General features: G+C 44.7%; 1 protein-coding gene and 1 long non-coding RNA gene across 3 annotated transcripts in view; both read right to left on the reverse strand.

Moving 5' to 3' along the window:
• RASA3 (RAS p21 protein activator 3) overlaps positions 1 to 13,819 on the reverse strand; it is a 254,071-nt gene that overhangs the window by 188,114 nt on the left and 52,138 nt on the right. Inside the window, exon 1 of one of the 2 annotated variants that reach the window (XM_037897364.2) lies at positions 4,923 to 5,163. The exons of the other annotated variant lie outside the window; for it this stretch is intronic. Within the exon in view, the coding sequence (XP_037753292.1) occupies positions 4,923 to 4,977 (55 nt within the window). The 5' untranslated portion in view covers positions 4,978 to 5,163. Of the gene's footprint in view, positions 1 to 4,922; positions 5,164 to 13,819 lie in introns of those variants that run through there. 2 annotated transcript variants of the gene reach the window in all.
• Positions 16 to 4,915, reverse strand: LOC122463846. The gene is made up of 2 exons (XR_006287497.1): positions 1,180 to 4,915; positions 16 to 1,083 (listed from the first exon to the last, which is right to left on the reverse strand). It is a non-coding gene; the product is annotated as an uncharacterized LOC122463846 (long non-coding RNA).

Genomic DNA, 13,819 nt, shown 5'->3' on the forward strand with positions numbered 1-13,819 from the left:
AAGGAAAAAAGTGACTCGCTGATAAAATGTTTAATCCAATGTTTCTGCACTCATTGTATCACTGCTCTGTTTACAGATTTAGTTGATTTCCACAATTACCCATTTCATACATAAAGTACTACATAATGCATAATTTCTAAAATGCTACTTCCCTTCTCCATTTCTACAGTATGAGTGCATTACAGTATTCCTGACAATTGCTAATATAAAGTCAGGCATGGTATGAGCACTATGACATTCTTTGGTTTCAGTTCTAACTCCCTACCGAGCTGGATATATCATCTATACCAAGTTACACAATGAAATCACCCACGTGAGTTATGTTCTGAAACCAGTCTTATTTCACTCATGACTTCCAAATGACTCCCAATCCATCCGCCCTCTCACAAGAGATTGATATCTGTGGGGCTGTTTCTAGAAGTACTGCAGAACTAATCTCAACATCTGAACCTACAGATAAAAGGGTAGTCAACTAAGAACTCCATTTTATTACGCATGATTTTTGAACACTCACTCAAAAGCACTAAGTTTTATGCTATCAAGAGAATAGCATACATTTTACATTCCTGGATACAACAGTGCAAGATTTAAGGTATTTTACTAGATCCAAAGTTAATAGATTTTAAGGCCAAAAGGGTCCACTATGATTGTGTAATCTAACTTCCATCATAACACAGCTCTGTAATTCCTGCAGTGTAGGATTTGTTCTTTCCCATTACCCAGGTTATAGCTTTCCATTGTAGAAATGCTGAATATGCTAAATATGTACTTTGCTTTTATTTCTGTAATTGAAAGTTTAAACTCGTTAAGTAGTAAAATGACACGAGTCAAAGGAGAGAAAAGGGTAGCAATTAAGTAGAGCATAAGTATTATTAACAGTAACCATGTTGCCAAGCAGAAGCACTCTCTTTGTAGTTTTTCCAGCCAATCGTCTGCCACAAGTCTTATGTTGTTTCCTTTCAGGTTCTGAAACCCTGACTCATGGAAATATCAGAGCAGCACACTTCCTCAAAGTAGCAATCTTACAGGAAGCATTTGTTTAGTCTTACAAGACACATTGTTTTGTTTATGTATGAGAGATTCCTGTAAAAAAAAAATAATTTTCAATGAAGAAAGATGGACAATGTGAAAATACAGTTTCTGTAAAAAGTAGCCAAATAACTCCAAACACAATCTGACCTTGAAGGGAAATATTTAGCAAAGGCGATGAATGCCCTTTTATTTCTGTCCATACGCTGCTTTCTTGTAAAAATGATTTTATTCTAATCATGGGGGAACCATGAGCAAAAGCAGACAGGCACTGAGTTCTTCCAATGGAGAGGACCACAAAAAGGAGAGTTAGTGCAGTGATAGCTTCTCTTTCCCAAAAGCTCTCACCCACAGTTTCACAAAGGAATCCACCTCATTGTATCTCCTCTTCAATATCTACAGGATATCATCTGTAGAATCAGCTGCACTGCTCATGATATGCCAGCCATGGAAACAGAAGAAAATCATTCTCAACAGATGCAAACAATGCAATCACAAGAATGTCACAAAGTCCACACAAGATTAAGTCCTAAAGAGAGAGGAACTGGCTCAAGCTGAATCAAGACAAGACCAGCATGATCCTCTTCAGAATAGGAAAACATTGTAAAGAACTACGACATCACACCCCACTCGGCTTGAAGTGGTCCTGTTCATTAAACTCAATCATTGATCCTGGACAATCAGCTGACATTTTGTGCCACTAATGCTTTCTTCCATCTGCAGCTTCCTAGGGAACGCGACTTCTTCCTCCCGGACAAGATCTGCCCATGGTGATTCACAAGCACCCAACCTCGAGTCCATCTCACAATCCACTTCCATTGCTACTTCAAGGCATTCAGTGTCCTCAGCAGGTCAGGACCCTGCTGTATGTGACCATTTCTCCATCCATGACATGACAGGACAGAAGTGCTCCTCTGGGACAATACAACTCACCAAACCAAGTACCAAGTGATTTGGTCAAAGAAATTTGGCTTAGGAATGAATTTCCAAAGAAGATTAAAAGTGATCAGACTCTGGATCGGTTCTAGAGCATGACGACAGAGCTTTTCTCACCATGAATTATTTTTTTATATATATCCAAAAAAATGTAAACAAATCCAACCAGGGAAAGGCAAACAGAAGTCCACTTGGATACTAGTGATGAGCACAAAAACCTCATGATGGATAGATATGAAGAGATTTCACTCCTAAAAGCTGACAGAAGTGGATTGTGGCTACTTGCCTCTCATTTCCTCTTTCATGTCTACCTCTAGCTTGTAGATATCTGAAAAAAATTCCAAGCCTTCATGAAGACTGAGTGCAATGCAGGTACTACTTATTGTTTCTTCTGGGTGCACTTAAGGACTATTTGTTCCACGTTTGAGATGGAAAGTAGGAACTCTGAAGCATCTAGGCAAAATTATGCAGGTCACAACCACTTCACAAGACCTACTGAACAGAACTGAGACAACATCAACATGCCAATTTTTTTTAGTCAGTTCAGAAACTGCAATTATCCTGCCACCTCTGTTTTGCTGACATGACTTTCACCTCTGTGAGAACATACTTAAGTCCCAGAAGTGTTTAACATTTAAACAAAACCTGTTATACAAGCATTTCTTTAGAAACTCTTGCCATGAAAGTTGATTAATATGATTTCAAATACATTACTACTACTACTAAATGACAGAAGGAACAAATTGGCTCCTGCATACATTTACCATTGCCCTCTACTGGATTAAAAAGTCAAATCTCATGTGCATACCAATCCGCTCTGCTACCTGAACTATTGGAGTTACTCTTACCACATCAGATAAAAGAACTTTATTTTAGGAACAAAAGGTTAGGCATTCTAGTGTCAATGACACAGATACAGTTTTCTCACTGTAGTATGACTGTACATAAGTGGCCACAAATCACTACTCTAGTATTGAGTATCAATCAAAAATTACTCTAATAAGGGTTTGGATATTAAATTCTGAAAGGGGATTAATTTTAGCAGATGTTTTGGTCAGATTAATCTCAAACCTTTTTCTGTTGTTGCTAAATTATATCTTCTCTGTCACTCAGACATATTTCAATTATGTCAGTCAATTACTTATGACACCATCACATTACTCCCTTCAGTGAATGCCAGTCAATGCTATACTACTTGCAATGGTTTTTATTACATGCAAAATGGTAGATAGAAATTCTTCTGTTACTACTACTACTTTAGTTACAACAAATTGCTATTCCATGAATTCCTCCTTTAATACACCTACCACAACATGACATTAAACAGCTGATTTTTTCTCTCTCTCCTTCAAGGGAACTTGAAAGCCAGTCTGACCCTGCCATACTATATAGACCCATTGATAAGCTTTTCTGGATGGAGTCACATACATAATGTAAATAACTTCTAATTCATGTTACCGTAACATTTTATTTCAGTGGTGCCAATTTTTTTTATTTTCTAAGCTACTGCGTAAATGGATTAATGAGGGAAGGATCCTAACAGCACATTAACATGTTGCCATCTCCTTGAAATACCACTGTGTTACCTGAGTAATGAGATTTACTCTCTAACTTGTTTTACTTTATCCTGCATTACAGTTGGTAGGCACGAAGTTGCTTTTAGGAGTATCAACATGTCAGTGATTTTCAAAAGCACAAAAAGGAGCTAAGCATCCAACTCTCTTAGCCCTCAGTGGGAGTTAGGCACCTTAGCTTCCTTTCAAACTCCCAACTGCCCCAAATAGCAGGGGGGAAAAGCAAAACAAAGTGTTCCCCTTCAAAATGAAGTGGGTTTATTCTGTTAAGGAAACAAGGGATTTCCCAACAGCCATGCACACTCAAAACACTACCAGAGAGAGTTTTAATCTACAACACAGTGACATCTGTCGCTTACTTTCTAATAATGTGGTCTGGAAATCACTCAGCAGCTAAAATAGTAATGCATCTCTAAAACAAAGTGAGCTACCTTCTGCAACAACCATATAGCAATAGCTTAGTTTCCAGTACATGAGACTGTAGCAATATTAGATGCATGAAAATCTTATTAAAATTAAACCTACTGCTAATAATTTTATGCCCTTCTATTTTTCCACATCGGTTTTAGCAAACGATGCACAAAACTGATGAGTGGCTTTGTTAGTCTTCAAATCTCTTCAGTGTAATTTAGCAAAAATCAAGTCCTGGGGCTCACGCAAATAATGACCCAGGTTGTTCTTCCATCCTATTACATAATCTGTCACCAATACTAATGGGACTATGAATCTAAAAGAAACAGAGATTTGCATCCTCCATGCCCAATGCGTTCACACGCGAGGGGTGGGGAAGAGCGCATTTGAAAGACAAGTCCAAGGATAGGCTATTTAGTTTCTAACTGTAACTGGCAAAGATGCTACTGCAGCTGGTCAGTTTCTAGTCGGGATGTTTTTGCATGATCTTAAGGAACAACCCAACCCATTTCAGGCAGGACAGACCCCTAGCGTCCTCCTCAGCATCCATCGCCCCTCTGAGGCAGAGACTTTGCGAAGAAACTTCAGGAGGGACAAGCAGCAGTCAGGGCAGCTGGTGGGCAGGCTGAGCAGCGCTCTACGTGCAGAGCTGTCCCGGCTAGGAGGGATGAGGCAGCGCAGCTGCTGTAAAAGGCAACGGGACCCCACAGTGCCTAGCTAGGCGGCTGCTGCCTCCTCAGCAGTCGCTTTAGAGGGAGAGAGGGAGGGAGGCGGGCGGCCGGGCAACGGGGCTGGGGTGAGGGCAGACGAGCCCCACTGCACTGTCGCTCCCAGGGCAAGGAGGTACCTGCACTTCGGCTGCAGACGCGCCGGGCTGCAGCCCCGCGGCCCCAGAGCCCACGCCAAGGCTGCAGGGAGCCCCCCTCGCGCCCTTTGTTGGCGGCCGGGGACGCTCCCGTCTCCTGCTCTTACCTATTTTAATCCTGACGCTCTGGAACACCCGGAGCCCCTCTTCCTCCACGGCCATGGTGCCGCCGAGCCTGGCTCCTAGCAGCGCTCAAGCTCCTCCACCGCGGAGAAGGCACAGACGGGAGGAGGGCGGGCAGCGCCTGCCGCGGTGGGTCGGAGGCTGGCTGTGCGGCTCCGGCGGGCGAGCACACTGCGCAGCCCCCGCCCGCGGCCGCTGCTGCTGCTGCTGGCTCGGCTCGCGGACACCAGCACCGCCCCCGCAGCCGCCGCCCCATTGGTTAGCGGAGCGCCCGGCCGCGCCGCTCATTGGGCCTCCTCGGGCGGGCCGCTCCCTATTGGGCGAGAACGAGAGACAGCGAGAGTGTTACAGCCCCGAACAGCTGGCGAGCGGGGCCGGGCCGGGGCCGCCTGGGCTAGGAGAAGGGCGCCGCTACCAGCCGGGAGACCCTACCCCAGCCCCCCGGGGCACTGCCGCCACGATCTCGGCCCTAAGCAAGGTGAGCGTAGTACCCCAGTTGTGAAAAGGAGCCACCGATGTGAGGGGGGACTGGACAGCTCGGGAGGGCACCCGAAGTTTGTTACTCTTCCCAAATGCACGCCAGGTAGGAATCTCCCCACTGGGTCTGACCAGCGGTCCATCTAACACAGGATCCTCCCTCCCATAGTGCCCAGTACTACATAATACAGAGCAGTTGTTCTCAATCTTCATCCCCCGCTACAATAGAAAAAAAAGCATTCAGGATCTCTCGCCCATCTAGCCATAAAGAAAGGCAGGGTGACCTGACTGTGAAACCCCTCCACGGCCTGTTCACAGATCCCAGGTTAAAACCCAGCCTTCAAACAAAGGCGGAGGAACCCCCATCCTATCTCATTAACCAGATCACAGTCACGCCCACCTGCAAGCTACCACACATTGTTTCTTTGCTCAGTTTGGTCCTCAGCAAATCCCACTCTGCCTGACCGCATGGGTACAGCAGGAAGCTCAAGCTTCAATGCTCGCATGATCATGTGTGAAACGAGACCAAGAAACACAACCCACATCAGTGCTTGAAGCTAAGCGTTGGGCTTCATAAAGCCAACAGCTGCAGCATCTCTCCCGGATTTAGAGATAGAACTATAAAAGATTTAATAGAAAAGTTTCTAGTCCTTTTCAGTGCAAATGTTGCCTTTCAAAGTATAATCTAATTGCCAGAGCTGAAGGGAACAACTCAACCAGCTGGGTAGCCGCCTGGAGCAACCTAAAGATTACACACACACACACTTTTAAATGTAAAATGAATGAGTTCAATTTATTGCAATTGTATTGCAAAAAAAATCCTCACTAACCTTCCAAGAGCCTTAGGCAGAGTGGTGTGATCTTGGTGGATAGGAGTCAGCTACATTTGCGAAGGGCAGCAAAATGCTGTTGTGTAGGCCTTCCCCCAAAATGCCAAAGCTGGCTCTGTTGATGCTAAGCTCCTCATTCTAGCCATACGCTTCAGAAGTGAGGGAAAAAAAAGAGAGGTAGGGAACAAAAAACTGGTGAAGGAGGAGAGCCTGAGCACACATAAAGAAGCTAGTGGATAGGTGGGAGACTACAGAAGGATAGCAGGAAGAAAGCAAGAGAAAAATCCCAAAGGCAGTCACTCTCACTTGAGGCAAGAAGCTTGTGGAGGAGGAACAACAATAGTTCAAACAGGCTGTGAAGAACATGGTGAGTCAGTCCCATCAAGTACTTGAGGTCTTATTGGAAAAATATATTCATTTTCTTGTTTTTTAAAAATATGTATTAGAGGTCAGTATTTTTAAACGGCAAGTAGAAACAGTCAGGAGCTGTAATAGGAGTAGAGGGGCAGGTAAGAGGAAAAATCTCTCAGACTTTTCAATTTTGCACTTTAAGCAGGTATGATGCAGATTCCAAGAGGAAACTGACAAGTTCAGAGACTGAAAAAAAGAGGTAAAAATTATTTTAGGGAATTGTTGGCTGACTGATTCAGCTCTTGTTGTCTGTGCAGCCAAGTGACACCTGTCACTTAGTGATATAATCATTTACATTTATCTAGCACCTTTTGTCCTTAAGAATCCCAACGGTGCTTTACAAAATCCTCCCTTTAGAACTTAAAAAGTCTTAAACTGGCAATGCATTAATCATTTTAGTCCCATGGACTCAAAGGGGAACACACAGTTTGGAGCAGCTGTTTGCCTAACTCCCTTCTCTCTCTACTTCAAGCATATTATAGCACAAAATACTTTTAGCAACACTGAAATGCAGCCACTTCTCCAATCAATAATGGCAACCAATTGGTACACAGCATTCTGTGAAAGAGAGACATATAGAAATTTTGACCACAAGCAAATAGACAAACTTCTCCTCTTATCCAAAGTGCTATGAGATTTTTAACATTCACACCAAGCAGAAAGGACCTTGGGTTTTTACATCTCATACAAAAGACACTCTTGTTACCTTTGCATGGTTATTTATTAGCAATAGGGGAAATTCCCTCTATATCCCAGTAAAAGGTACTATAGAAAACACCAAGTTAAAGAACCCTGTTTCCTTGCTGTATCCATTAAATAATATTCCAGCCTCAAAGAATGTATTATACCTCTCCCTCTCTCTTTCGTTCTGTGGTTGGCATACTACTACTTGAAAATAGTGTCATCATATATTTAGCCTCACTTCATCGTTTTGATACATCTCCCACATCTAGGAATTTCACAAAATAAATAATCGCCTTTGCAGGCCTAGGCCTTAAGTCTGGTTTAGAATGCTAATTCTTGTGATGGAAAAATGAGTTGTTTTGGATTCACTCCTCTAGTATTTCCTGTGTTTCTCTGTTGTGCCAGAAAGGGCCAGAGGTGTCAGTAGTGCCACTACAGTTCAGTTCATATATGCTTTGTTTTGCTTAGCATTACTCTGTTCTTACATAGAGTTATGGGGCCAAATTCTGCTGTCATTTTCATCCATGCAACCCCATTGAAGTGAAATGAGTTACACAGGATAACTGAGGGAATGACTTGGCCCCGAGCTTTTGTGCCACAACAAGTTTGTACCCACCTGTGGTCTTCTGTGAAATACAGAGAAAAGAAAAGCTACTGGCAGTTATTAGTAGTTAAAATACTCAACACCATCATCTATTTGCCAGTTTATACTAGCTCCCACTAGAGCTGGAATGCTTAAAATAAAGCTCTACTGCACAGTCAGCAAACTATTAAAAACTGGAGGGAGCAAACAGGCCTCCTTTATCCTCTGCCACACCACAGGAGTTTTGGGGCTGCTTGAGCCTTACATGGAACAGTCTGCTTGGTATATTGCAAAGACATTTTCCCTTCCAAAGTGCTATCAATGCTTGATGTTCTGTAGTCAGAACATAAACATTACAAACATGCATGCAGAAAACGCACTTTTTGCCATAAAAATATTTTAAAACATTAATATTCTGAATGCTAACTATACTACTCCACCCCTATTTAAGATTATGATCTAACTGTGATGAGTGTCTATACTTCTGCTAGGGCCTTCTCTATCCCAAAGAATCCATGAGTTTCCAAACCACACAGCCAGCTAAAGGCCATGGACGTTGGCTCTACAGCAGGCAGAGCTGTTCATGAAAATAATCAGCCTGTTGCAGAGAATGCAATATAATCAACTAACCCCTGTATAATCAGCCATATCCCCCAGCCTTCTCAAACATTAAGAGTCCAAAGCCACCCTCTTCCTGGATTTGATTTTGTTACCATATACATTAACAATAAGATAACTAAGTTCAGCTCAAATCTTCTCAAACATTGGCTATCCCTAGGGTCCCACTCCCCAGACAGCTCACCCTGTAGCTACCTTTTATTATTTTTGTAGACAGTCACTACTACTCCTACCTCCTTCATTTCCAGGTGGAGTAAGAAGCTACCTGCCAACAACGGCTGTGACTTTTCTGTAAAAGCATACCTTTTTTACATCAGCCCCACTAGGAGTGTAGGGTGACCTCCGCTAACTGCACTGAGTCTGGTTTCCACTAGGATTTTACATCAGAAGAGCCATCTCAAGCTATCTGAGACTTCACAGCAAAAAAAACCCCAAAACACAAAAAAACCCTGTTTTGTTTTGTTTTTTTTTTACACTGAGATAGTGAGTCATCAGAACTCACTTAACATTTCCAAGAGGATCAGTGTAACTGCTAACAGGGTGGGTGTTTTGGGCAAATACTGCCAGCCTGTTACACCGTGCCAAAAATTAATCCCTAGCCACAACAACGGAACAAAAAATAATGCTCAGGAGATGAAGTTACTGCTTAGAGGGAGGGACAACACATGCAGTCCCTCTACAGCAAATTTATCCTCAGTGCTCTTGTGAGGTAGGGAAGTATTTGTCCCCGTGTTTATAACGTTAAAAGGAGATTATTCAGACACCTTAAGGCCAATATCCACAGAGGGGCTTTTGCGTGGCAACACTGTCACAATGCCTAACTTTAGAAAAATCACAAAACAACACTGCGATCCACAAAGTCTGAGTTAGGTGCCTTGGCTTCCTGTGGGGGGGAAGATAGGCACCTGGGAATGGGATTGACAAGAGCCAGGACACCAGGTAGCTGCCCACCTAAACTAGTCAATGGGAGATGCCAACAAGAGGGGTGTGTCCTAAACCTCACTGCCTCAGGGAGTTGGGCTTCTAAGTCTGGTCTGCAGGCAAGTACCTATCTCAGCCAGTGATCCCCAAACAGGAACCAGTCTCGTGGAGTCACATGGCCTATGTTGTTTCTCATGAGAATGAGTTAGACACCTGCCTGACTGTACACAAAATGAGAGAAGGTGGTGCTGGTGCCACCTTAGAATTTTTTAGCTAGGCTTGGCGGGATTTGCTTTTCATCAGTAACTGCTGATATGTGTTGATTTTGGTGTGTCTGCTGAAACTGATGGGGAAAAAAGGGATCAGTTGCTAACAGTCAGCTTGGACTGGGATCAGGGATCAGGTATCACTAGCTCTGAGGCAGCATAGGGAGACCTCTGCAGACCACTTTCATGGGAGTGAGGCAGCAGGTCCGTGACAGCGAAGCTGCAGAAGGCTCTCTGCACTGCCTCAGGGCTGGTGCCACCTCATCCCTGCAGGCACAAGATGCAGGGAAAGCTGTGGTCCTGGCCCAGCAGAGCAGAAACCCCTGTTCAGGCTGCAAAGAGGAGGGGAAGTAGTGCAGCAGCGGCAGGAGCCATTCAGCTTCAAGGTGGCCTCCCCTTCAGTCAGGCTTCTCCTCCTCCTAGCCCTGGCCAGGAGTCTGTGCTCTGCTGGGCCAGGACCACAGCCTTCCCCACACCTTGTGCCCGCAGGGATCAGGAGTCATTGACCCTGCAGTTGTGCAGGGAGCCCTCTGCAGCTCACTGTAACAACCCTGCTTGCTCACTCACCAGCCAGGAGCATGGGCGCTGTCCCCAGGCAGAAACTGTTAAGGCAGCAAGGTCCCGTTCTTTGTGATGAATATCCATGTCACACAAAATAACTCAACAACTGGAACAAACAGCCTCCCTTCTTGATGGTCTCAGCTGATTGTCCAGGGTCTGGATGGATACAGGGACTGAACTTTGCACAAAATACACCTGATTGTGACAGACCTCAATTGTTTTTTCTTCTAAGAATCAAGGAGAATTGGGGGATAGTGCGTCCATCTAGTACTGAGCAGTACTTTCAGCAGCTGGTCACGGAGAGGGATGTTAGTGAAGGCTATAAATAAATATCATACATGGACATTCTGGGAATGGGATAGAGATAAGATGGAGAGGAAAGTCCTCTGGTCCCACCTGATCTCGCTGATTTTCTTCTATATTGTTGTCTTCATTCAGATTATAACAGCTTCCCAAACTAGGAAGGTGGGTGAGAATTTAAGTAAAGATTTCTAAAGCCTTCCTTTCCTCCTCTCAGTGCCCAAACTCAAATATAATTTAAATAGGTTATAAATACATTGTAAAAAAAAACACCCAAAGTACGTAAGATGCTCTTTTAAGGTCACTGGGAGAAGAAGACCAAAGCCCTGACCAAAGCCCTGAGGTAAGTGGGATACCGGGAGGAAGCACGAGCAGGAGAGCGCAAGAGGGGAGGACTCCTGCCTCATACTGAGAAAGTGGGACGATCAGCGAGTTATCTTAAGTGCCTATACACAAATGCGAGAAGCCTGGGAAACGAGGGAGAACTGGAAGTCCTGGCACAGTCAAGGAATTATGATGTGATTGGAATAACAGAGACTTGGTGGGATAACTCACATGACTGGAGTACTGTCATGGATAGATATAAACTGTTCAGGAAGGACAGGGAGGCCAGAAAAGGTGGGGGAGTTGCACTGTATGTAAGAGAGCAGTATGACTGCTCTGAGCTCCAGTATGAAACTGCAGAAAAATCTGAGAGTCTCTGGATTAAGTTTAGAAGTGTGAGCAACAAGGGTGATGTCGTGGTGGGAGTCTGCTATAGACCACCGGACCAGGGGGATGAGGTGGACGAGGCTTTCTTTAACTCACGGAAGTTACTAGATCGCAGGCCATGGTTCTCATGGGAGACTTCAATCACCCTGATATTGAAGGCTGGGAGAGCAATACAGCGGTGCACAGAGAATCCAGGAAGTTTTTGGAAAGTGTAGGGGACAATTTCCTGGTGCAAGTCTTGGAGAAACCAACTGGGGCAGAGCTCTTCTTGACCTGCTGCTCACAAATAGGGAAGAATTAGTAGGGGAAGCAAAAGTGGATGGAAACCTGGGAGGCAGTGACCATGAGATGGTCGAGTTCAGGATCCTGACACAAGGAAGAAAGGAGAGCAGCAGAATACGGTCCCTGGACTTCAGAAAAGCAGACTTTGACTCCCTCAGGGAGCTGATGGGCAGGATCCCCTGGGAGAACAACATGAGAGGGAAAGGAGTCCAGGAGAGCTGGCTGTATTTTAAAGAATCCTTATTGAGGTTACAGGAACAAACCATCCCAATGTGTAGAAAGAATAGTAAATATGGCAGGCGACCAGCTTGGCTTAACGATGAAATCCTTGCTGATCTTAAACACAAAAAAGAAGCTTACAAGAAATGGAAGATTGGACAAACGACCGGGGAGTATAAAAATATTGCTCAGGCATGCAGGAGTGAAATCAGGAAGGCCAAATCACACCTGGAGTTGCAGCTAGCAAGAGATGTTAAGAGTAATAAGAAGGGTTTCTTCAGGTATGTTAGCAACAAGAAGAAAGTCAAGGGAAGTGTGGGCCCCTTACTGAATGAGGGAGGCAACCTAGTGACAGAGGACGTGGAAAAAGCTGAAGTGCTCAATGCTTTTTTTGCCTCAGTCTTCAAGAACAAGGTCAGCCCCCAGACTACTTCACTGGGCAGCACAGCATGGGAAGAAGGCGACCAGCCCTCTGTGGAGAAAGAAGTGGTTTGGGACTATTTAGAAAAACTGGACGAGCACAAGTCAATGGGGCTGAATGTGCTACATCCAAGAGTGCCAAAGGAGTTGGCGAATGTGATTGCAGAGCCATTGGCCATTATCTTTGAAAACTCATGGCGATTGGGGGAGGTCCTGGATGACTGGAAAAAAGGCTAATGAAGTGCCCATCTTTAAAAAAGGAAAGAAGGAGGATCCGGGGAACAACCGGCCAGTCAGCCTCACCTCAGTCCCTGGAAAAATCATGGAGCAGGTCTTCAAAGAATCAATTCTGAAGCACTAAAAGGAGAGGAAAGTGATCAGGAACAGTCAGCATGGATTCACCAAGGGCAAGTCATGCCTGACTCATCTAATTGCCTTCTATGACGAGATAACTGGCTCTGTAGATGAGGGGAAAGCAGTGGATGTGTTATTCCTTGACTTTAGCAAAGCTTTTGATATGGTGTCCCACAGTATTCTTGCCAGCAAGTTAAAGTACTATGGGCTGGATGAATGGACTATAAGGTGGATAGAAAGCTGGCTAGATCATTGGGCTCAATGGGTAGTGATCAATGGCTCCATGTCTAGTCGGCAGCCAGTATCAAGTGGAGTGCCCAAGGGTCGGTCCTGGGGCCAGTTTTGTTCAATATCTTCATTAATGATCTGGAGGATGGCGTGGACTGCACCCTCAGCAAGTTTGCAGATGACACTAAACTGGGAGGAGTGGTAGATACACTGGAGGGTAGGGATAGGATTCAGAGGGCCCTAGACAAATTGGAGGATTGGGCCAAAAGAAATCTGATGAGGTTCAACAAGGACAAGTGCAGAGTCCTGCACTTAGGACGGAAGAATCCCATGCACCGCTACAGACTAGGGACCGAATGGCTAGGCAGCAGTTCTGCAGAAAAGGACTTAGGGGTTACAGTGGACGAGAAGCTGGATATGAGTCCACAGTGTGTCCTTGTTGCCAAGAAGGCTAACGGCATTTTGGGCTGTATAAGTAGGGGCATTGCCAGCAGATCGAGGGACATGATCATTCCTCTCTATTCGACATTGGTGAGGCCTCATCTGGAGTACTGTGTCCAGTTTTGGGCCCCACACTACAAGAAGGATGTGAAAAAATTCGAGAGAGTCCAGCGGAGGGCAACAAAAATGATTAGGGGACTGGAACACATGACTTATGAGGAGAGGTTGAGGGAACTGGAATTATTTAATCTGCAGAAGAGAAGAATGAGGGGGGATTTGATAGCTGCTTTCAACTACCTGACACGGGGTTCCAAAGAGGATGGATCTAGACTGTTCTCAGTGGTAGCAGATGACAGAACAAGGAGTAATGGTCTGAAGTTGCAGTGGGAGAGGTTTAGGTTGGATATTAGGAAAAACTTTTTCACTAGGAGGGTGGTGAAGCACTGGAATGCGTTACCTAGGGAGGTGGTGGAATCTCCTTCCTTTGAGGTTTTTAAGGTCAGGCTTGACAAAGCCCTGGCTGGCTGGAATGATTTAGTTGGGGAGGGGAGTTGGACTAGATGACCTCCTGAGGT

The sequence above is a fragment of the Chelonia mydas genome, chromosome 1, assembly GCF_015237465.2.
Source record: "Chelonia mydas isolate rCheMyd1 chromosome 1, rCheMyd1.pri.v2, whole genome shotgun sequence".
NCBI classification, from domain to species: domain Eukaryota; kingdom Metazoa; phylum Chordata; order Testudines; family Cheloniidae; genus Chelonia; species Chelonia mydas.